The 26234-nt window shown below is 34.1% G+C and overlaps 1 protein-coding gene across 2 annotated transcripts; it reads right to left on the bottom strand.

Moving 5' to 3' along the window:
• Positions 1–1609: 1609 nt before the first annotated feature.
• FAM174A (family with sequence similarity 174 member A) lies at positions 1610–26234 on the bottom strand. Of its 2 annotated transcripts, XM_011378456.2 has the most exons (3): positions 25592–26229; positions 12828–12962; positions 1610–2154 (listed from the first exon to the last, which is right to left on the bottom strand). In XM_011378456.2, exons 1-3 carry the CDS (start codon positions 26029–26031, stop codon positions 2151–2153), a joined length of 579 nt encoding a protein of 192 aa, XP_011376758.1. In that variant the 5' UTR covers positions 26032–26229; the 3' UTR covers positions 1610–2150. The 2 variants fall into 2 exon arrangements, with proteins under 2 accessions (XP_011376758.1, XP_011376768.1); XM_011378466.2 differs by lacking the exon at positions 1610–2154 and having other exon boundaries at positions 12824–12962; positions 25592–26234.

Here is a 26234-nt window from a genome sequence, read left to right as displayed (position 1 = left end):
CTATTTCTAAGATACTATATAGAATATGATTTCCAAATATCACAAGAGTGTTGTTTTAATAACATTTTTTGGTAATTATTTTAATTTTTTTCAATTAGAGCTGACATTCAATATTACTTTATATTAGCTTCAAGTGTATAACATAGTGGTTAGACACATAATTTACGAAGTGATTCCCTCTATTAGTCTAGTACCCACCTGGCACTATACGTAGTTATTACAATAATACTGACTATATTCCCTATGCTGTACTTCACATCCCCGTAACTACTTTGTAACTATCAATTTGTATTTCTTAATCTCTTCACCTTTTTTCACCCAGCCACTCAACCCCGATCCCATCTCGCAGTCATCAGTATGTTCTCTGTCAGTCTGTTTCTGTTTTGTTTGTTCATGTATTTTGTTCTTTAGATTCCACAAATAAGTGAGATCATACAGTACTTGTCCTTCTCTGTCTGACTTGTTTTACTTAGCACAATACCCTCTAGGTCCATCCAGGTCACTGCATAATAACATTTTAAAATGAAGAAACTTCATATAATAAACCTGGAGTCTTGGCTTCTCTTGAAAATTAAAACTAAGAGATTTCGCAACACGGGGCAAGTATTCCCTCTTAGTAACTATTACGGGGAACTGGGCAGAGGCTAAGGCTGATCCCTTTAGAAAAGGAAATGTATTTTCACTTTATTCCCTGCAAATGCAATATATACAAATATACTGACATCAGAGAACTTGACTCATTGTAGTAAGGCAGTTAGTATACAGGTAAAACTAAGTTGGCATTTTGGGTGGCTAAATACTCCAACTTACCTCATTGCTAGAGGATTACCTATTCTTGCCTTGTAGAACTCTGAAGTGGCTTTAGGATTTGCTTTGACCAATAAAATATAGATGCAAATGAAATGTATCACTTTAGGGCAGAAACTTGTGAACTAGCACACAGTTCACCATGTCTGGACATTAAGCTATGAGGCAATATTCCAGGCAGAGGTTTTTCCATCAGCCTTGGCCCTGGAGAAAAGACAATGAAGAGTAGAATCACAGTCCATAACAATGGGCAGCAGGAGTGAGAAATAAATCTTTGTTGTAACCCACAGTGATTTGGGGACCATCTGTTACTACCATCTGACCTAGCCTATCCTGACTGACACACACACGTTTAAATGACCTCCCTAGCCCCTGTAAGCAATGGAGTTTGTGACTCATGCTTTTCCTACAAGTTCGCCTCTATTTTTAGAATGTGAAAATGTAGATAGAGCTCAATAAGATTAAATAGTTTGTTAAGAGATAATAAAGTAAGTCTCTGTATCCAGGTCTGTCTGATTCTAAAGTCTACGCACTTACTTTAATTCTTTACTCTTCTACACCATAATATGACTAGAATGTTTTTGCCATTATTTTTATTTTCACAACACTGTTGATAAATAAAACGACTTTGAAATTCACTATTTTGTCAAATATCTAATCACAGTAGGTATCTTAGCAAGGAATTTGCTAAAATATAATAATGCTTTTTTGATTTTTCTAGATATTTAAAATATATGTTAATATATAATTCTATAGTCTTTGGGTTTATTTTGTAAACACATTCTATCTGTACCACTTTAAAATAATTTTAAATCATATTTATTGTTTTGCACACAACTCACACAATTATTAATATTTAAAAAACTCAAATGCAAAGTAATAAACTTGGCTTCTTTTCCCCACAAAAATGGGAAATATATATTGGTAAAGAAATTTTTAAATTATTTTTACACACCAGTTACTTGTTGGAATTTGCAGTTCCAGCAAAAAAATAATTAACCAGCAAAAAAAAAATTAAATGATTACTATATAAAACAGTTTACAATAACATGGTAAGCAAGAAACAAAAAATGATCAGTAAACACTGCTTTAAAGTAATTTTCAAACAGATTTCTATTATAGTACAGTTTACTCCCAGTAACTCTAAGCCCATTAAGAGCATCTCTATATATACAGAGATATAGCAAATGATAAAGTATTTACTCCAACAACAAATTAAAGGTTGTCATAATATATGTAACTTAAATACCCCCCCAATGATAAAGTGGCTTCTTATTCCTTAAACATAGAAATTCTGCTTTTCAGTGTAGAAAGATGAAGTCCTCTCATCAAAAGGCACATTCTTATCTGCAAGAAAGAAAAAAAAAAACTATAAATGCTCACCCTGAACAAATTTAAACATATTTAAAAATATTCCTTAAGATTTGCAGTGGCAAGAAGATAATGCAAGTATTTAGTCTAAGGGAATTATAATAAATGGCACAGATAAAACACATAATTACTTTGTCTATATTAATTATATCAGATATCATCTTTTAATTTATAATTCTAACTTTTTCAAAGGGAATTTTATGTAACTAGTGTGGGTAATTAAAGACTATTTCACAGTCATACCAAAGTGATATCCTCATATAATATTCATAAATGATTTTAATTGACTTAAATATATAATACGGTTATTTATTTCCATAGTTTCTGTAAATAGAATTCTTAACTGATCCTATTTCTAAACCTTCAGAAATAAGAATTAATTGAAGCTGTAGGCCTGGAAATATGTTTTATGAAACAAAAAATGCTTCTAATATTTACAACATAATAGCAGAATTTATCTCTATGGAAGATCAGGTTTTCCATAAATATATATAATGGGGCAAGTATGCCCACTTTTTAACCTCATTGACTAGTTTCTGAGATTATATTGTCATCATACACATTTTTATAGACCTTAATTCTAAATATATACCAGGCTTTACTGTTACTTAACCCAAACCGTAGCTACCAAGAAACTTCCACTAATAACCATTATAACCAAAAGCATTTAGTCAAACTAAAAGAACAGCCACAGGTGTACAAATTTTACTAACTTAATAAATCTTCCTTTATAATCATGAACATTTAGAACTTCATAGGAGATATATATGAGAATGAGTAATACTCTCTTCTAACCTATCATTTTATCTAAATCATTAAGTAACCTATAATAGATCTCTAAATGATTATTAGATTGCTACAAGCTAATGAGTTTCTAAAATATTTTAATTTGAGGGTAAATTTAAGCTTTTGAAAAAGATATTCAAGGTTATTAAAAATAATGTAACATTTAGTTCTCATTTAACACAACCTTTGTCCTTTGCATGCTTGAAACTCTTATTAATCATCTTGATAATGAATTTGTGGGTTATGAAAAAGTAAATCAGTAAAATCAAAATCGCAGTTTCATTTAGCAGAGGAAGAACACAAAGTGGCAGGTACCTAATCCAACTCTATCATTAAACAGCCTTTTGAATGTGGATTACTTTTTAGAACCTAAGGAATGTTTAGCAACAGCACTATAAGATGTTTTGTAATCAAGTACCTAGTATATGAAGAAATCTCTTAATGTACAGTTTCAGATATACATTTTGAAATTCATAACCTCAAAATATGTTAATATGCATAACTTTATTATGATATATTTATATTACACAAGTCCAACATTTTCTTAAACCTACTTATATTTTTCAGACTGTACAACCTGTTCCCCCACCTACGGTGTTGCATTCCTTGAGTTGGAGTTTTCTCAGAATTCCACCTCAGATATTTTCATCCTGTTTAACACCTACAATGTGCTATGGATCCACCATTCTCTAATCTTTCCCTGGCATGACTAAACTACAGCCCAAACAATACTGAAGAAAATGTTCTTTCTCTATGTGCCTTATAAGAAATATTTTTAACCTATCAAGAATCAAACCCATCATCCTCCAGCCTTAAACATGGTCTTTCTCTGTATCTTCTTAACTCAAATAATGACACCATCTACCTAGTCACTGTGTTCAGTGGGAGCACTTAGGTCCTCTCTGACTGCTTCTTATGTCCTACATTCTGCTCAGTACTATCATCTTGTCAGACTTTTTCATTTCCTTCTATTCCTAGCAACCCTTTGCTTCTCAACTAAACAGCTGAAACAACTTTTAAATACTGGACCTTAGTTTCTTCCTAATTTTAATTCATCTTTCACCAACTGGTCACCAAAACCAATTTTCTAGAACATGAATTTCATGGTACTACTCCTTCACTCCTAAGCAGTTGATGATTTATGACCATTTTTACAAATAGTAAAATCTAAATCCTTAATAAGTTGTTTTTTTTTAACACAGTCTTCTTGATTTGATCCCAAATCTGACTGATTTTCTATGATATGTTCTAAAGAGGCTCGTGACATACACACTCTTGACAGGGCATCACTTGGCTTATACTTTCAGCTCAGCATGAAATGCAGCTTTCTCCCCATTTCATAAGGCTTATTTGAATATCTTACATATATATTTTTTAACAACGATAACTCGAGCATCACGTCCTCAGTAAAATCTCCTATATTTCTATCCCCAACTCAGTTTCTCAGAGATCCCCCTGGCAGTTTGAAAAATGTGGAGCATTAGCATGGCATGGGGAAAATAACCAAGCGCTCCTGCTGCCTGGAGAGGTGATATAGAAATTGTAAGAGGTGGACTGGCAGATTCAGAGAATCCTGGAGATAGAACCAGGAATACACAGTATAATCTGTGTGGACTGTTAATAAGAGGCTCTTTTGGCAAAAGTGGCAGAAATAGAGGTGAAAGCCCTCAAACTGAGCAGGACTGCAAGTGTATTCTCTCCGATGGAAAGGACTATATTTCATAGTTTCTAACACACGTATTTCATATTTTAACATCTTTAAACTTGGGATGCATCTTCCAGTTGGTGACATCTCAGAATTGCTGTCAGATAGGTGGTAGTTCTTATAGAGCTGACATTGCCTATATGTGCACAAAATTGGTCAAAGCTTTTTGTATTGTCATTTAAACTGAATTATACACATTGTTGGTATTGTAAGGGATGGGTTTAATGATACTTATAATGCCTTCAAAAAGATAATATCATGAATCATCACTGAAGTAAAAGTTATTGTATATATAGAAAAAGATGAAAGAGAACAATAGGCTAAAATTTAATATCAGTAAGCAAACGTTTGTCACTGGAACAGTGGAGTCAATTCCATATTTTTGCCAAGAAACAACCATCTCTTTTAAAAATGAAATGATATTCCAGGAAGACAAAACTCTGCTAATTTTTATTCTGAAAAACTATTACACACTAATAAATGTATATGACAGCAAAAGAAGTTGACAAATTTTTTAAAGGTCATGAAAATGTAGTAGTATTAAGAGGTTAGTGTGCATGATTCCTATATTAGGTAAAAATATCATAATATTATTGCATAATTAAATTGACAGTATTTTTTTCTTTTGGTTTTACAGCTTCAAATTAATATTGTCTTAGATTAAATGAATAATAGTGCAAATCTCCATAGAACTTAAGTCAACCTGATGTGAAGAAAGGGGTGAAAGAAGTGTGGAGAATCTTTAATTAATGATGTTTAAATCTTGAATTGACAATGTTTAGGCTGAAAATAAGTACTGAAATGGACAAGTTCAAGTACTTCACCATTAGAATTTAAGATTAAAAAAAATTAAGAATGTTACATTCTTGCTCAACCACATTCTATGACAGTGATATGTAGAACTAGCATGACAAATCTATTTCAAATGTATAGTCACACGAGAAAACAGACACAGGTAACCTCTAATGCCTTGATGGCTTTCGATGTATTTAAAATAGTGTATGCAACATATTAAGTTGTCTGTGCTACTGAATTTAACAGTTAAATGCATTTTTTAAAAAAGACATTCATTCATTTAATCACTAACATATATATATTGAGCTTTTATTATTTGACAGTGGCGAAGATAGTGATGACACAAAAGAAAATAACAAAACAAAACAAAATTCCTCACTCTCTTATTACAGGGCCACAACTAAAGCCTAGAAATCATTCCATGGACAAAAAACCTTGGTCTTAGAAAGGAAAGCCTGAATTCTAGTACCATCTTGGTCAGTTATTTATGGATGCTCTAAAGTCCTTTTTCTCAAAGGGGAGATAAAACAATTTCCAAAAGAAGATTAAGGATGTCTTTTTATGGAAGTCTTCAAGATGAAAACTTTACATAGTCCAAAAGCTGGGAAAGCGTTTAGAGATGCAGTCAAACACACTATTTGACAGGTAACCTGGTAGAGAGGAAAAATCGAGATTCAAGGGACTAAAGGTCATTCAGTTATCAGTGACAGAAGCTTAAGAAGCCCTGGAGTCTACACAATCATATTCTCTTTATTTTATCACAATACTTCTCAATCATGAGGGTTTAGTAATTGAAATCTAAAGATTAGATCAGATGTCAAATGCTCTATTTTTCTACCATTTACAGAATTCCCACCTTACTAAAATAAACAAACAAACAAAACTACTCTGGCTATAACAATAGATTCCTACTCCTAAAAAACAAAAGCAGCAGCATCCTATTGGCATGCTATGTTCTATCCTATAATCCTATTGTCCTGGATACCTCTTATTTCTCTGCAAAACTGCTACTCATAAACAATAAATAATTCCTCAAAATTTATGTCTTAATTCAGTGACCCCCACCCAAATCTAAACATTTCTGTCTTCCCAGGCCAAATTTAACCTTAGAAAATACTTTTAATAGCCAGGATGGCAATATTATAAGCTATCTACTCAACATTTATTCTCTTCTTTTTGTTTGCTAATAAAAATGTTGGTCTTCTTCTTCTGATGATGATGATTATGATTATTGGTCGAAGAAGGGCGGTGTGTGTATGAACGTCTCTTGGGAGGACGGGGACAGTTTGGAGAAATTTTGATTTCCTGATACAGAGGTCGACATGATGTGAGTTCTTGCCTGCTACCCTCTTGGTGACTGGAACATAGATGTTATAGGTGAAAACTATAGTAGCTGGATAACAAGGATGTGACAAGCATGAGAAAAGGTTCAAGAAAAGTGCATAGATGTAGACCCTGTTATCAAATAGCCATTGAATTGAGGCCAGGAACAACTCCTGCAGACTTAATTACATGAGAAAAACTTCTGAGTCTTTGTAATTTGGGGTTCTCTATTACTTGTAGTAAACGATAGTCAAACTTATAGAAGCATAGAGTAGAATGGTGGTTGCCAGGAGCTGAGGGGAGAGGTAAATGCGGAGCTGCTAGCCAACAGGTATAAACTTTTGGTTATGTAAGATGAATAAATTCTAGAGATCTGTTGCACAACATTGTGGCTATAGTTAACAATACTGTATTGTGCATCTGAAAATTTAAGAAGGTAGATCTCATGTTAAATATTCTTACCACACACACACACACACACACACACACACACACACACACACACATCTCCATGCTTTTCTTTGAGGTAAAGCAAGTGCACAGTATTAATAAATTTTATGGAAATCTGTTTGAGTATTTTCCAAGCTTCAAGAATGCTTTGTCACTGCACATTACACAATGATAAAATAATATTAAAAAGACATTATTTTCAAGGACAATTCAAAAGCTAACTCGGAAAATCTAAAACTATCAAAATAAATCCAAATCAAGTTTGAAAGGAAAAACTGTTCTAGTGCAGTCAAGAGCACTGTTATTTTCTGATCATTTAAATAAATTTGCAAATGCTAGATTCCTAGAGTTCTCCTCCCTGGTCCTTTTATAGAAGATATAATGTCTGTGGATTTTAGAGAATGAACACTACCTGAAAGCACCAGGAAAGGTTAATGCCTTAATATTTGTGTTTAGGACTTTTCCTGTCCATAAACTTGAGGTTCTTGTTCCTTTATTGCCCTAACTTCATTCATATAAATCGACCTTGTGGGTGGTTATGTTCTGCCACCCTCATCCATCTATCCCACTATATTCCTTAGAGAGTCTGCAACCCAAACAGAGCATAAATCCTGAACCAAAGCAGTTAGCATTTTATTAAATGAATCAACTGCTATATGAACAGAAACTTGTAATTCAATTGTTGTATAAGAGTTTTTCTTTAATAGAATTAGTTTAAACCAGATCAATCAAACATTTTTGCTCTAGGTCTGTGCTGTCCAACACAATAGCCATTGCCAAATCTGGCAATTTAAATTATAATTTCAACTTGCTAAAAGTAAATAAAATTAAAAAGTTCCTCAGTCATACCAGTCACATTTCAAATGTTCAAGAGCCACATTTGATTAGTGGCTATCAAGTTAGATGGGGTAACTCTAGACCATTCACTGAGATGAGGAAAATAGCATCACCAATCAGAATTTGATGTTACCTAGTATTTGTTAATATACAAAAGATACACGTTCTTAACCAATAAGCACATTGTGATGTCTAATTATTAATGGACCGAGGCAAAATTTTTTCTAAGGCTCAATGTCCACAAAAAAGTAAAACATACCAAAAAAAAAAGTACACGAAAGCTTTTCTTTGTTATCTGCTGAAGCAATGAAAAAGAAAGCACAGTATCCTTTAACTAGATAAAGTACTGTAACACATCACTGGGCATCATAAAATACCTATTTCTATCTAAAATAAACATTTGAATAACAGTGTTTATCCTGAAAATATGTTATGCTCCACATTCAAAGTAGTATTTGAGAAATCAGAACTATTTTCAAATTGGTAACTGTTTAAATAAAATCTTCTTAATGAGGATTTCTAATTAAATACTTATACCAAATCCGCTTTCTGATTTTGATATGCTGATGTTAATAACCAGAAAATATTTTGCAGCCAAGTAACACAATACAAATGTAATGAACACATACAATATGACATTAAATTTAATGAAGCAGAACAATATAAAAAGCAAATTTAGGATTTTTTAAATTACATATTTGGCAAAAATTATATGAATAGCATTGCAGTAACAGAATAACTAGCTTTTAGAAGCTGCTATCAAGATTGTCAAAATGCTCTTTAGTGTACATCATTATAAAATAATATTAATTTTCCTGTTTGGTAGAAATCAAACAGAATAGCAAGAATGTATTGTTCCCACTTATTATTTTGTGATGTAAAGCACTGTTTTAAACTGCATTTTTGTGCTAGGTTATAGTATTTGTTTCTAATATTTTTGAATTATATTAAATATATAAAATATATTGAATTATAGTCTCAATATTTCATTTGAGAAAAATAAAGGTAATACTTAGTTGGTATATGCTTTTGAATTCCTATCAGTTTTCCTAACCAGAAGGGTTGAAACATCTTATACAATAGTTAAAGAATTGATATTTGTTTCTGTTTTATAATGCTTTTGTGCAACATGTCTCAATAACTAAACAAAAGAAATAACTTTAATATACAAAATTAGGATATCAACAGCAAATTCGAGAGAAGTTCTATTAATCAAGCTGCTCAAGTTATTTTTTTCCACACACCTACAAATTTTCACAGTTTGACTATATTTCAGCTCTTAAATTACCAGGTACAATGGTAATGGTAGTTAACTCCTCAATATCTACTCAACCTCAAAAGATAATTCTGAGCTAATCACGGTACTTCCATTTTTCTACCCAGGGTTTAGTTTAGAAATGATCACATGACAAATGTTATAGAATACAAAAACAAATAACAGGAAGAAAGTCACTTCCAGAAAACAACTCTGTTAAGAGTTTCTGGGGAAATTTTTCTCATTTCGAAGAAATGGAAACAAGAGAGTTAGTCCTTAATTTCTACTCAAAGTTACCATTCTAGATGATATTGTAGGAACTGCTGGCATCATCCTATTATCAGCCTAAAAATGAAACACATGAAGAGGGCAGAACCAAGGGGGTTATGGAGGAGAGAAGCCAGAGCCCTAATATATTGTGCCTGAAGTCAGCCCTATCTGAGACATCCTTTTATATAAAATATTTTCTTTAGGATATTTAAACCATATATTGGCAGTTTCATATAGTTCAATCTAATACAAATAAACAGTAAAAATCATTACTCCAAATCTTAACTGCCAACTACAATCATGATTAAAATTTTGATGTATTAAAAATATCCCTCTCGGAAAGAGCTAACTACAAACGGATAATTTTATACTGTCATAAAATTGTATGTAAGCAAGGAAATCCATTTAATTCTCTGGAAATGATCTGCTTCCTGTTATTTTGTGGATGGAATTTGAGAAATGAAGAAGAACTAATTTAAGAAAGCATTTAAACAATGAAAGCAGCATCAGTAAGAGGTGGTCCAACAAGAATTGCCAGCAGTTATACTGTGGACTAATATGATTCTGCATTGCAGTTGGCAAGGTAAGCAAGTCAAAATATTTATATTGCTCATTTCTAGGGTTCTCATTTGAAAATGAGTACTAGCAAGTGCTGGTATAGATGATAAAAGGCACAGAATTTAGAATTATTCTCTTCCTAGGTATAAATCAAATAAATATTTAAAAAGTGGAATGAGATTGAGGCAGGAAGCCTAAATCACTTAAACTCTCTGAGCTTCAGTTTTCCTATTTTTAAAATGAAAGCAATAGGAACTACTTTACTATACTGTTCTGATAACTACATAGTACATGTAAGAAGTCTAACAGTGCAGGTACATCTAGCACAAAAGCAGGTATTTACTAACAAGTGACTATTACAATTACTCATTGCAGCTGTTACCCCACTCTGTCCAGGCTACCCCCTGGGCTCAGTAATAGGACCCCTGATCTTATCCTAAAGGCTTTCTAGCACTATCAACCCTGCCTTTGGTTTCTTCGACCACCAATGTGGCTGTTCTGGGAAGCCCTTGGTGGTGAAAGTTCTCTTTCAGGGTCAAGCCCTTATAGCACATTCTCCATATAAGTATCAATTTTTGCCTTTACTGAGAGAAACAAATGACATTAACTATGATTATCATGTTATTAAAGTGAATCACAATAAGATCTATACACATCTTTCCACAAGATAAATTTGAACTGTTGAATAAACTGATGGCATAATTATGTTTAATCTCTAATATCAACAGAAGATTTGAGAGAGAATGGTGCTCATTGAATCAGCTTCATATAAAGTAATGTAGTTTGGACTGCATATCTCATCACAGAAAATAATCTCAAAGCTATAGAAGGTAAGGTCAACGCTGATTGGTAAATACGGAGGACACGTTGAAGTTGGAAAACCATTATTTTGCAGCTATCATAGTAGAGTGTTAATCCAAGGGGTAAATTTGAATGAAAAGAATATTTTCATGATTTAAAATGTCTCTTTGTTAGTTGCATAGGGGAAAAAAGCAGTAACATATGGGAGAAATTCAATAAAACCTTGAAGAGGTGCATCAAAATTACCACTGCTAATGAAGGACAGATGGACATCATGTGATATCCTGAGAAGGAGATGCATTCTTCTGTATATTATGAAAGAACACACAAGAGAACAAATGAAGTAAAATGTTAAGAATCTACATAAAAACTTATAGGATATTCTTTGTACTACTTTTATTCATGTAACTTTTCTGGTTTCCTAACTCCTTATCTTACTCTTCTCCACTCCATTGCAGAGTAATCCCCAAAGACACTTTTGACTGTTTCCCAATCTTAAATTTTTCCTAGTGGCTTTTCTTAGCTGTGGAATAATTACTAACTGATTAACAGGGATCACAATCCATCTTCTGATTCTTTGTTCTGCCTTACCTACCACTCTTCCTTTTGCATTCAAAATTCAAAAGCCAGTCATTCATTCATTCATTTATTTCTACACATGGTAATATAGCATCTATATTAAAGAATTAACTTCTTTTAGTTCCTTAATACTCTATATTCTCTTTTGCTTCTGGCACTTTATGCCTGTTGTTTTCTCTCCAACCTTTGCCCCTGCTAATTTCCACTAATTTTTCAGGTTTCAATTTACATATCACTTCCAACAGGCTTTTCTGAACCAATATTTTTTGATTAAGTGTTCCAAGGCCCTGTTATAAATTCTTACACCACCTACCCTTATTCTTTTTCCATTTATGTAACTGATTAATGTCTAGCTCCTTAATAGAATGTAATATTCATAAAAAGTGGAGCATAAAAGAGGGATAAATATTAGAGAAAGGATACAGAATAAAAGGTAGCTACAGGTAACTATATCTCATGGAAACTATACACTTCTTTATGCCCCTCCTACCTTCCCTAGTTCTGTCCCTCTTCATCTCTCCTAGGCCACCTCCCCCACTACTACAAGAGGTATTATTCTACAACAAATATCTGACTATCTGATTGTGTACACTCTAAACAGCATTGATAGTTCTTCAATGACAGCAGGGTAATACCAAACTCTTTAGCAGATTACAAAACTCTGCATGTTTCCTCCAAAAAATCTGTACATCTGTGTCCTTCATAGCTAATCCTCCCAATCTCGCATGTATAACTACATGTGCAAACACAACAGGCAGCATTCTAGACATTTCTGCTGTATTAACTGAACAAACTACTGTCTGTCACAACTGCTAAACTTTGGTAGTTGCTTCTGCCTACAACAATCTTTGCCTCTAGTCAAGCACACTTGAAATTAAATGGGTTTCAAATTCAGTTCCCCTTTGGAAACAACCTTGACTCCCTAAGTTAACAACTTCCTTTTTGTCTTCCCATTCTGTGTATGTACAGAAGAGGTGCCTCAGATGCATTTAGTTTTTTAAAATACTACAAATACTATACTTTTTAAATACTATGAAAGTTTTGCAGAAAATTAAAAGAAAATAAGAATTATATGTAAGATTCTACCCCCATCCTATCCAAGGAGAACCTTCTGTAGGGTGAGCCCAGGAAAAAAGTGAGCTATTGGTTAGATAGCACAAATAACTGCATTAAACAAAACTGAATAAAATCTGTTAGGGTAAAAACTGGTAAATTAAATACTACTTTTTCAATTTACTTGTCAAACGCATGCCTCCTGTTTCATGAAATTAAACTCTGCTCAACACTTACCTTCGAGGGTGATTGGCTTCAAACAATGTGTTATCATCATCCTCATCATCTTGTTCTAAAGGTGTCAGTTCCATGTTTTCTATGTTAGTGTCCAAAACTCCGTATCTCCTGGTCTTTCGGTTTCTTCTTCTCATTCTATTAAATAGAACATATTAATGGATAAAAATTACTTGAATGTAGTACAGATGATCCTTACTTTATATTCATTTATTAAAAATAAATTATCCTCTCTGTTTCTGACATAGGAGACTCTCAATATCAGAATAGTTACATTTCAGAAATGCAGTCTAGGTTATTTATGACACAAAACCTACTCCTACATGTTTGTGTGCCATCACCATTTCTTCTGACATATCCTCTTTTCTCTGTGTCAAGTTATCATGTTGATACATACTCCTTTTAGCCTTAGTTCGAGTTCTGTATTTTCAATGAAGCCTTCTATTACACCTTCTCCCCACCTCTTCCACTAATTCTTACCACTACGCAGGATTAGATACTTTCTGCCCCACTAAGGAATAGCATGTATATACATATTCAAATTCTAGACTTACAACTCAGGCTGTACATGAGAATCATCTAGGGTATTTTAAAAAGCTCCACACTCAGGCCATAGCTTCACAATTTTAAATCAGAATTTCCAGGCACAGGAACTAAGCATCAACATTTTGCTAGAGTTCTACAAGTGATTCCAAAGTATTGAAAACTACTATCCTAGATCAGTGGTTCTTGAAGTGTAGTTCCCAACATCAGGAGAATCCCAACATCTAGAACTTATTAGAAATGCAAATCCTCTTGCCCTCCAGACATAGTGAATAAGAAAGTTTGAACTTGGGGCCCCAAAAGCCACATTTTAACAAACACTCCTTGTGAGTTTGATGTATGTAAAAGTTTGAGAACTACTGCCTTAGAGGAATGAAAATATTTTAAGATACTAAACATTAATTATCTGTATATTCATCTGAAAGAGTTTCATGATTTAGAACTCTACTCTCTGCTTCTTTCTCAAATAACTTGTTCTTTTCCTTCAAATGATTTATCTCAATTTGGAAATATATGTGCTTATGTATATGATGGAGTGTTTATTTGCCTATCTTTCCTATTAAATTCCATGAGGGCAGCAACCATGACTGGTTCACCACTGCACTGCTACTTTGCAGCACAGTGTCTGGTTGATTAAGACATTCCTTAAGTATTTGCTGAGTGTCTAGTGACCCAAATGTGACCCTGCAACCAATGCCTAAGTTACCTCTAATGCAACAACTTTAACCTCACACACAAGAAAATGTTTCACCCAAGTATATATAGCAGTTAAAAGGAAAGATATTTCAGCAAGTAATATCAGATAAGTTTACTTAAGTTCTGATTCACTTTGTGTGATGTAGTAAGTATAATGATAAATACCACAACTACAACATCTACTGCAAAAAGCAATATAGGCCTCTGTAAATATGACAGTGGGGACCCCTGAGAGACTAACTGTCCTACACCTACATACATACACACACATTCATACATACATACACACAAACATACACTCAAGAAATATTAGTCTTACGGAGCATAACATGTGCTAACTTCTGGGATCAAAATTTAGTCTCAGTGATCAAAATTTAGAAAATATGACTAACTCTAGACAAAAACCAAGATAATTTCCACTGGCTATAGCTCTATCTATATGCCTACCCAAATGTGCTAGAACAGAAAAGAGGTGTTTTTTTTTTTTTTTTTTCCCTTAAAAGAATAGTATAGTATTTAAAGCTACAAATGTAACCAAGGAAAGAATTAATACTAATATAAGAAATAACGATAAGATGTAGATTGGTGGTAGTATGAATTATAAGCCAGTCTTTTTTATAGAGTAAAAAATATGTTTAGGTTGTCAAATTAACAAATATGTATATATGTGTGCATGTTTCTATGTATGGGTAATGTGCACACATGCACGCGCATGCACACACACACACACACACTCTCCATGTAGATCAGAGGTCTCAACTTTTTCTGTAAAAGACCAGATAGTAAATATATCAGACTCTGTAGATCACATATGATTACTGTCACATATTCATCTTAATTTGTTGTTTTGATTTTTAACAACCCTTAAAAAAAAAAATTGGCTCATAGGCCTTAAAAAAAAAACAGGTCAGCAGACTGGATTTGCCCTATGGGCCATAGTTTGCCAACCTCTGATTTATACTTATGAAAGTAATTAACAGAAAAACTAAGAACAGAAATGATAACAGTATTGACTCTGGAAATAGAAATAAAAAGTACAGGGGCCTTCTAGTTTACTACTGGTTCTTTTGAACCACGCAATTTAATAATATTTGCACGGATTCTTTTGATTTAAAAAGTTACTACACAAGATTGAAGGCAGCCACTTAGCAACATAAGTTAAGGATATTCAGAATTATAATTTCTCCTCTTCCCTTTTGCTAGTCTGTTGCTCAATTTTCAAAACCATATGGCTTTCCAAATATTCAGTTTCAGTCAACAAAGAAATTAATGTCATGGCAAATTATTTTTGGAAATAAACCAGATTCTTCCAGGTTATATATTATACATCAAATAGTCAATATACAAATAACCTGGTCATTGCTGGTCATAGGATATCCTGGCAAGTCTTTAAAAAGGGATATTATGAAGAGAGCTTAAAGACTTTTGGAATTTATCTCAGCTGCCACTCTTCTCCACTCTGAAGGTGTTCATCATATCTTGAATGAATTCCCAATCTTTCAATGAGTGGCTACAGGAATAACCCTATTTCTCTATGTAAACATTTGACTGGACTTAGTGAGTACTTTGTTACTTATGCTGACTTGTACTGCCCTTTAATTATGTATATAAATAGTATCTTCCTAACATAAATCTAAGCTCTTGAAAAACAAGAACTTACTTCATATAGAGATAGTGTACTGTTATACACCAAATAAATGGGAGAATGCAATTCAATTTAAATTAATTTAGTATTTTAATAAATGTTAGTAATGTGTACAAGAATAAATCAAATAAAACTGTATAGTGTTAAATAGAATTTAAACTTAAAATGAACTTTCCTAAAAATGTCTTTCCTAAACCCAAAGATAGGCAATGATGGCTACATGGTTGTGACAGCTACATGACCATGAAAATATCAAATATAGGAAAACACGTATTTATCCATATGCACTGGTTTTTCTCAGGGAACATAAAAAAACACTTGCAAAGCTTTAAAATTGCTGGGCTGATTCAATGAACTCTCTACTTACAAAATACTAACAAACATTATGAGTAAAATATAATACGCATAAAAAACTAAAATTTTAAGTAAAAAAGGCTACTTTTATCTTATAGTATGAAGTGATGTAATTGTTAAACAAAAGAGTAAAAAAGTAGCTTTAAAATTCCTGCAATTTTAATAGCTATGGTTCTTTTCCTACAAATGAGTGTTTTCATTAAGCTTATGATGCACAAACTTGTCTATGTGTTGATAATTACATGCATATAATAATAGACATGCATACTTTTCTACTAGACATTGTAAATGAATATTGTAATCTGAAACCCAATTTTGTTAGCTCTTAACAAAAAACAAAAAAATAGGAACTTTATTTATAAATGCACAGAGAGTGAACTATAGAAGCCTAAGAGGGTGAAATAGCTATATGATTTATTATATTGAATTATATTCACTCATTGCATGGCAAGCTCAGGTAAATGATCTTGATCAGCTACCTTCTTAGGCATTCAAGCTATTACTCAAGTAGCTATCTTAATAGAGATGCAGCTTCCTCAATGTTCCATTACACTCAGGTTGGTAAGAATTATTTGTTTAAATAACAAGTAAAAGCTACCGCAGAAAAATAAAACTGAACTACTAAAGTAAGCTTGATAAAATTTTATGTAAAAGTGTATGATGCCACATAAAATAAACACAACAGGATAAAATTCCATTTCATTTTACTATGCTATGAAAGAGAGAAAACCAACCAAGGTAACTTTCTGCAACTTGCTGTACCCAACTGATTTTATTCTTTTGGTTTTCTTTTAACTGAATGCCTGTAGGGTATTATTAAGGAATAATGTGAGTTGTTGTTTTTTTTTTTTTTTTTTTAAGTAATATTACTCCTTAATTTCTTCTATAGCGTATTCAAAACTAGACTGAGGAATATATTATTTACTATATATTTTATATACATACATTCCCTTATATGATCAGACATAATGATAAAGCAGAGTAAACCTTTGTAAATAAAGGTACAACTACTGATACAGAATTTTTCATCTTGACTATTTTTTGAAAAAAAAGTAAATTAGTAACCAAGAATGATTCTGAAACTAATTTTATTTTTTGCAACTGTGATATAAGGGGAAAAAAATTAGAGAGCCACAATTTAGTGTCTATGACTTTCATCATGAAATCCAACCCAACTGGATATATATAGTAAAAATTATTTATCATCTTCATCTATCATTCCCAAAATCTAATCCATCAGTTGTAATTTCAAGTTCATCAAGAGTAGACACCAATAAGAGATGAGTATGTTATGGGTTGAATTGTGCCCCTCGCCCCCATTCACATGTTGAAATCCTAACCCCTTGTTTCACAGCATGTGAGCGTACTTGAAGACAGGGTCATCACAGAGCCACTCAAGTTAAAATGAAGTTACAATCATAAAGTCCTATTGATTGTACTTCCTGAGAATCACTGAAGTTCATGTGTAGTGCTCACCACTGCTATCATCAATTGCCTTGACTATTAAAATAGCCATATACCTGTTTTCTTCTATCTACTCTGGTCATCCACTAACTTCCTCTCCATCTTCTAAAATCTCCAATGGTTTCCTACTGCTCAGCATTAAGTAATGATTCTGTAATATGGCCTACAAAGTTCAACACAGGATGACTCGCCTACCTCTCCAGCCTTACCTTGCTCTTCACTCTACATTCTACTTCCCTTTCAGCATTCCAGCCACAAAGCTTTCTCTTATTCTCTTCTAATGGCCATGCTTTCTCTGTCACTGGCCACAAACTCTTCCCACACATCACAATATTGTGTTAATGCCTATTCATCTTACAGCTCAAGTATCACTTCTTCAGGGAAGCCTTCTTTGATCAACCTAGCTCACCTATTATTGGCTTCCATAGCACTCATGTACATCTCCTTTAAAGTGCTTACCAAAGATGTCTTGTATACGTATTTGTGTAACTACTTGTCCTACTAGACAGTAGTTTCATGGGAGCAGGAAATAGATCTGTTCTTGTTCACTACAATACCCACAGCACACAGAAATTAGCATGAAGCAGATGCCTAATAAATATGTTAAACAAATTATTTAACTGAAATATAGATTGACAATGTATCTTGCATTTTTCTCTGTATAACAAGGATACTTATAATTTTATATGCAAATCATCACCTCTGGGATAAGAGAAGCCTGAAAGAACATCATCTCTAGAAACGCAGCACAGCAAAACTTAGAGGAGCTAGCCAATTTTTAAATCATAATATGGATAATAGCTTTTGACTCAGAACTCAAAACTAGTACTAAACATATTAAATATACACTCACTCTAGGACTCTAAGATTCTCATTTAAGATATTTTAAGTAGTGCCCAGGTGATTTTCAGACTATGCAAACCAGAACTACCAATATTTAACCTGTATCCTGTCCTGTGGAGCTCCGTTTTTATCTTTTGGGTATGAAAATTTACCATATTGTAACATGTAGTTATCTTTCATTTACTCACTAAATAAGTTTATACTTTCAAAAGCCAAACTAACTTCTTGCTCTTCTCTTTTAAACTTAGCATTCTACATGGAACCATATCCAATACTTGTGATATCCCTGCCTTACTACAGAGGATAAAATGAGTTAATTCAACTATTTTTGAACTCTCAAGATCATTATGACTATTTCACTCTGATGCAAAACAATGATGCTCTCAGGAACTACTGACCCCAAAGTGAAGTTTTCAAACCTGTGCTTTTGAATTCCCGTGGCTTCTTAACATTATTCTTGGGTCCTCTCAATTGGCCTGTTGGTTACCAAGCTCTGTCACTAACACAAGCTTGATCAATAGCAACACTAAACAGAAAATTCTCCCGACAATGTGTCTTGCCACTGCTCATCTACAGTAAAACATTCACTGCTAATACCCAAAAATTAAAAAAGAAAATATCAAATCATGTTCATCTATGTTTAGGGTATTTCAATCTTGTTTTCTCTGATAGCCTTTTCTCACCCAGCTCCTTGTAGTTCAGTACATAAAATCAGTTCTTACACTTAGATTTGTCTCCCATCTGATGGTACTGTGGTAGATAACACTGAGGTGAAGTAAATCCTAAGAAATGGCAGAAAGCTTAGCTATGAAGAATCCTATATAAAAGTGAATACTTAACACATAGCTCCGTTGTTATCTCTCTTCTTTGTCTTTACATGGATTTTCTAGTGTTTTCTTTAAAGCCCTAAAGCTTGGGATGTGTGGTTTGATAATTCTGACCTTCACGTTTAAGAGTTCAGCAAGGGTTCATTTCCCAACCCATTTTAAAGTCTAGCTACAACCCAGTACCCCCAAGATTCATCCCAGCTCGCTTCTGATTGACTTGACGACCAATTCCACTAGCACATTTCTCTTATTGTCTCCCTTTTCTCCCCTCCCAACCCCTGTCTAGCCTTTTTAGACCTACCCTTAGCTGATTATAGTTTCAGAGGTCAAATATCACAAAGATATTAGAAAAGACAGTATATTAAAATCCACAAATATATTACAATTCCAATTCTAGAGACAAAAAGCAATCACTAAAAATAGTTACTGAATGTGCACATATGTCAAACATTGAGCTAAGGAGCTTACAGGCACTACCTGATATAATCCTTACAACAATACTATAACTACCTTTATTTTATACACAGAAAGGCAGAGTTTGGAAAAAATTAAATTTGGGACAGTAAATGGCAGAGATAGGATTCAAATATAAGCAATCTGACTCCCAAGCCTAGTTTCTTAAACATTAAGTCACATTGTTATCCTAATGAATCAAAGTAATTTTAACCAAGGTCACAAATGTGTCTACCAAAACAGTCTCCTCATCCCCGATACAATGACCTTACATTATATCAGACTGGATATATTGTTCTGAACTGTATTTTCTGGTTACAAAAAGACCCAGTAACTTTTCATAGTTTCATGCTACACTTCTTTTCTTCAGCTTAGCTTAGTGGCCCCATCTCCATTTAGATCATCGAGTTCTTTTCATCTTTTGCTCTCCTCAGAGATTTAGCAACCCAAATTCATGAATACAACTGTTTTTAAACCAGAATCCTCAGAGCACTAAGCTTCAGTGGAACTATTGCTAATCAGTGCAGTGTTGCTTTTAGCTTATTTACATACTGGAGCCCTACCACTAAAAAGGATGGAAATCTCTAACATTTGAAAAATGCACAAAGCATGATATCATGGGAACTGTTAATATCCACTGTCCCCAGGTTTCTTTAAAAAAATTATAAGGCTCCACCTACAAGCCTTCTGAATGGGTAATGATGTTCCATCATGTTTTCGGCCATGCAAAACCCCTACTCTCAGCTACAACTAACGATCCTGGGATGGGTACCTTTTCTAAACCAGGGCTGTCAATCTCTACATTGATTGTGACCTATACTGTGGCCTAGTCTACAAAGATAAACCCATCAGAATACCTGCTTTAGGAAGAAAACACATATGCAAACAGGAACATAAGACAATTTGAAGGGGTGATGGGGATCAAAAGAGTTACTACGAGGCCTAGTAATGGGAATAATGGGTCATAGTAGACCTTAATTATAAGAAAATAAAAACTAGAAGCCAGAAGCTATGAAGTAGAAAAATATATGCATAGAGAATAAATGAATCAGTCAAAAGTAAGAGGACAAAAGAACAGGTAATTAAAGAGTAGATAAATGTTAATTTTATATAGCAGAATTACTTTTTCAAGAGTTAGAATCGTTTTGCAATGGTTATTATTGTGCAGCCATTATAATGTGTACACTTAATAAGAAAGCATGGGGAAATAGTAGAGACCAAACTATCTGGAAAAGCATTATTTAATTGCTTATTATTTTTAGTATCAATAAAAATGTGTTTCACTATTCTGTCTAATGCAAACTCATCCCAATGAAAGCATAAAAATATAACCAATCATTCAAGTCAGGAACTCACTGAGCAGTTCAAATTCTGGGTTTTGCAGGAGCTTGGACACTTTCCAGCTACATGACCTTTGGTGTTATCATTTCATATGACAGATATTACTAGTAGTCACCAAATCTGGAACACACGCACACATACAAACACACACTTCCAGCTTTTCATACAATCAAACTCATTTTTTGGCTGAAGTAGTAAAAAGCCCCTACGCACTCTTTAAAAAAAAAATTTTATTAAATTTATTAAGGTGATATTGGTTAGTAAGATTACATAAGTTTCAAGTCTCTCTTATCAAGCTCTGACAACTGTGAAGGGCTTATGTTGAAATGGCAAAACCTTTGAGGTAAAAAGATGATTTTACACATATTGGAACCAATATAATAGCCTAAGTATTTTAATCAGGGCAATATAGGTTATGGTAAGGAAATAAACAATTTCAATCCCAATGGCTAATGCAATAAAAACTTATTTCTCCATTATGAGAATTTAGCTGAGGCTTAGACTATCCTCTAGGACAGTTGTCCTCCATGTGGTAACTCAGCAATTTGGCTGGCTTTTATCTTAAGATTTTTGTCTAAAATATAATAATAACCCTATAGAGTAATTTTTTCTTGCTTTATAGATTTTACTGAGAAGAATGTCCTACAGAGGAAGCAAATCTAAGTATTAATTGAAATCTGTGTAATTCCCAACAAACAGCAATTACCTTTAAAAATCCAAATCTTCACCACCTACCTACACAGCAACTAGAGAATTAATGAAGAACACTCATTCATTAGGCAACTATTTATTCAGTGCCTACCATATGTTATACATAATGTTTAGGACTGGGGATATAACAGAGATAAGATAGATAAGGAGCCTCTTCTCATAGAGATGTTATATTAATCTTAGGAATCCTACTCTGTTTCTACTGTTCCTTGTATATATTTTTCAGTTTCTATAGAGATAACCTAATTGTTCTTTGGAACGTTTCCAGACTCAAAGTGGAAGTTATTTCTAGTGATATATTCTTTATAACTGAATTAGATTAAAACAAAACCACTTGGAAGTTTAATGGAGTTCAACTATTTTACAAGTAAAATATGCTCATGTTACCTCACAGGAGTTAAAGAAATGACACAAATAACTAATGCTGGTGTGCTGTCACACATATTTTGGAAGTAGAAAGCCAAAATGGGCATTCACCAAAATGAATGATTTTCATCCTTTTAACTGGAAGCAAAAAGTATGAGTCTGAACATTGCCCAGACATTGTTAGCATCAATCAAACTTTGGACATCTAAGTCCAAATGAATATAATAGATGCTGGCTAATGAGTGCAGTTTTTCTTAGGCATAGTTTAGAATTTGGAGGGTAACACATGTTAGTGAGTCATCCAATTGAATCACACTGAAAAGACTGTACCCTTCCAAGCTTTACAGAAGTGAAGACAGAAAGTCAATGGCAATAAACATTTATATACAAGATTATAAATAAGGTGAAAGCAAAATGAAAAGTTATCCCAAAAAAGTTATCATCAGATCCATAATTTATATGTATAAGAAACATAATACACAGGGTACTTTGCATCTTTATAAGAACAGATGACCTTTGAACAACACGGTTTGAACTGCAGAGGTCCACTTATACACAGATTTTAACAAATACTGTAAATGTATTTCCTCTTCTTTATGATTTTCTTAGCATTTTCTCTAGTTTACTTTAAGAATATAATATATGCTACAGATAACATACAAAATGTGTTAAATGACAGTTTATGTTATCAGTAAGACTTTCGTTCAGCAGTAGGCTATTAATAGTTAAGATATGGGGAGTCAAAGTTTTACACAGACTTTCCACTGTGCGAGGGCAGAGGGATCAGCATCCCTAACCCCCATATTGTTCAAGGGTCAACTGTATATAGACAGCAATAAATAGCAAACATATAATGAAAAAAAAAACAAAAAAAAACCCTGCTTCAATTTTCTTCTAATCTTTCTTTATATCAAGAATAAAGTCTCAGTTTGGAGGTAATACGACTTTATGACTTTAACACCTCACATTTTCTAACTTTCCCTTTAACAGAAAGTGGGCCTGCGTTTGCTGGCTTTTGTGAACCAATAGTATCTAACTCAAATAATATTGCTTATACCAGAAGTTCTCAAACATTTGGGCTTACTTTACAGTCATAATAAGTGGGGACCCCAAAGAACTTATATTTATGTGGATTATATATAACAATACTTAATGTTAATTACACTTAAGAAAAAATTTAAATATCAGATTTAAAAGAATAAATCCATTGCAAGTTAACTTTAACTTTTTTTAATGAAAACTATCCTGTGAAAAAGAAAACCAAAAAAAAGTGAAAAGGATTTTTCAAATCCTTTTAATGTCTGGCTTAAGCAGATAGAATTAGATAAAAACAGAAAGAGACAGAAAATAGAAAATAGCTAAATTTTCATATTTGCTTTGCAGTCAGTCATTGGCAATGTGTTGTTTGGTTGAAGGATATGAAGATCAGGTTCACACAGATAGGAACTTGGAAAAGGGAGGAGAACTTAATCGCCTTTTCAGATGCTAGTGCTCTTTTTTGCTACTACACCAAAACTCAACAAGAGGTAGTTTCTTAAAAGTTAGTTGCAATGTGGAATTTGAAACTATATCAGTGAACTTCTTGTACCCTATAAACTTTTAAGAAAATGTAATATTTTGAAAATTGTTTTAATCTTGCAGATCCACCGAAGAGATCTCAAAGAAATATCTCCTGGACCACACATGTCTAGAACCAGTGGCTTACACCGTACTTTTTTAATCAGCTGTTTAAGAAGGGATGTTGCTTTTCCATTTACGATAGATTTGTTTAAAAGGAGACTTTTAGTTTAAATACATTTAAAGAAATGTATGAAATAATAGAGAATAGGTAGTTAAGGGAAAAAACGTAAAGGCTTGGAAAACAATAAACCAATGCATTCTCGTAAACCTACCCTCTACACTATTTTATAAAGGAAGAAACTACCTAGACAGTACTCCCGTAGCTTTTCTCTTGGCTGGCTCTTCCTAATAGTGACATTTTGGCTCTATATGTCAGCTCTTTAGAGAGGTGGTCCCCAGCTAACTCACTTAAAGAAGCTTTATTATAGATTTTCCAAATCAACTTATGACATGGTTGGAATATTTTAATATCATGACTCCATAAACCAATTTTACTTCAGTAATAAAGAATACATCAAATGGAGGTTACTGATAACAATAACAAATATCACTAACTGGATTATATAATTCCTTTTCTATCTGATAAGGCATTAAGGGTAGTAGAAAAATAAGTGGAAATCGTCTACTTTATTATGTTATGGTACTTACAACATAATGACCACGTTTACTTAATCATAAGGTTGATCATAGGTCAGAGCATAGACATCTTGTTAACTGGAAAATATTCGAACAAAGCAAATGATACAATCATAGATTATCATTAGATCCCAAGGGGTACCAGATAAATAATTTTACCTTTCTGGGTCAGTTTCCTCACATATGAAGTGAAAAGTGTCATTTAAGTGATCATGTCTGTTCCCAATCTGAAATTTAAATAACTCAATAATCTATCATTCTGTAGTAAGAATAGGCTAAAATATATATATATTATAAAATGTAAACTTTTGAATGACGTAGTTATTTACAAGTCAATTCATTTTAGAGAGGATTTCTGTGTGTGTGAAATATCAAATTTATCCCTATACTAATTTAAATATGTGAAAATTTAAAGTCAATATACTCATAGTTTTGTTGACTATTAAAATTTGCTCCAATATTAAAACTGGGTCATATTTATAAGTTTTTTTCCTTTGCTGCATAGGTTATCAGTTTTCCATCTTATCCTGCAACTGATAACATTTTGCACTGAAATACTTTGTGCCATGCAAAATGAATGTTAAATGTTTGATTAATGGAGAATATGACAGAGTGAACCATAAAAATTAATCACTTTTCTAGGTCAAAAACGGTGGAATGTATGAAACGGCATATGGTTCAATCTAATTACTGAAGGGGCAGATTAAAGGGCAATACTAAGAACTCTCTGGTAAGGAAGAACTTTTCTTTTATATTTTATAAAATAACCATAATAAGATCCTTCTGCACTACTATTAATCCACTCAAATAAATACTGATTTCCAGTTAAGTGGCACTATTGTAAAAAGAACTCCAGGACTTACAAATTCTACTAAATAGGAGTTCTGCCCTTAAGAAGTTTACATTCTGATAAGCAAAATGACAAAGTACACAGGATATAGAGTAGAAAGAAGTATTACGAGGTATTGTGGTCGAATACAAGATTACTTCCTCTTCAGGGAAAGTATGCCTTTGAGGCAAGGTAAAGAGATTTGGAGGTGGGGTATTAATTTATAAATTAGAAATGAAAGGGAGCAACAATTTGGTGGTTTAAAATCTCCCAAAGGTACCACGGGTTTTTAAGACAGTCATCTTCACAATCTCAGGCAGGCACCCCTGATACTGGGAGTGGAGAGTGGGCAAAGCCAAGTCACAGAAATCTGCCTTGCAAGGTCACCAGGCGGCCCATCTCAGGCCCTCGCGGGAGGCTGACCGAGGCTTCGCCTCACCTGACAGTCCTGACGACGAAGTACACCAGCACAGCGCCACTCACCACCATCAACACGGTCAGGGCCCGCTGGGTCATGGGCTTGTCGCCGGGGTTGGGGCTCACAGCGAGGACGCCACCCACTGAGCCTTCTTCCCCCGCCTTCCCCGCTAGGTCCTCCGCCGCAAGCCCAGCCCTGGGGCTGCTGCCATTGCCGCCTTCAGCGCCCCGCGGCCCCGCGGCTTCGATCTGACCCCGGCCCGGGGACTGGGCGGCGGTGGGGCCAGGCGAGAGGGGGGGCAGGGTCCGCGGTCCACGGTCCAGGGGTCCAGAATTCGGAGCGGCCTCAGCTGCCTGCAGCAGTACCGCCAAGGGCCCTCTTAATCCTGGCAGGAGTAGCAGCAGCAAGAGGGCGGAGGCCAGAACGCGGCTGAGGAAGCAGCTGCAGTGCGGGGCCTTCATCGTCCCCGGACCGGCCTCTCACCACGCCGGAGCAGCCGGTCCCGCCGCCCTGGCTCCAAGAGAGACCATGGGCGCAACCGATAACGGGGAAGAAGTGACCAAATCCCGGGCTGAGACCAGGCCGCGGCAGGTGGCAGAGGAGGCAAAAGCTGCAGCGGCGGCAGCTGCCGGGAAAACCGGAAGTTCGTACATCTCAGCAGCCA

The sequence above is a fragment of the Pteropus vampyrus genome, unplaced genomic scaffold, assembly GCF_000151845.1.
Source record: "Pteropus vampyrus isolate Shadow unplaced genomic scaffold, Pvam_2.0 Scaffold11, whole genome shotgun sequence".
Lineage (NCBI taxonomy): Eukaryota > Metazoa > Chordata > Mammalia > Chiroptera > Pteropodidae > Pteropus > Pteropus vampyrus.
This window is presented reverse-complemented; position numbering and strand designations above follow the sequence as displayed.

Excerpts from the sequence above, each read along its gene's own strand:
- FAM174A (XM_011378466.2), bottom strand. The coding sequence starts at position 26,031 with ATGAAGGCCCCGCACTGCAGCTGCTTCCTCAGCCGCGTTCTGGCCTCC. Across the intron at positions 12,963-25,591 it reads TTCGTCGTCAGGACTGTCAG|AATGAGAAGAAGAAACCGAA; the intron begins GTGAGGCGAAGC and ends TCTATTTAATAG.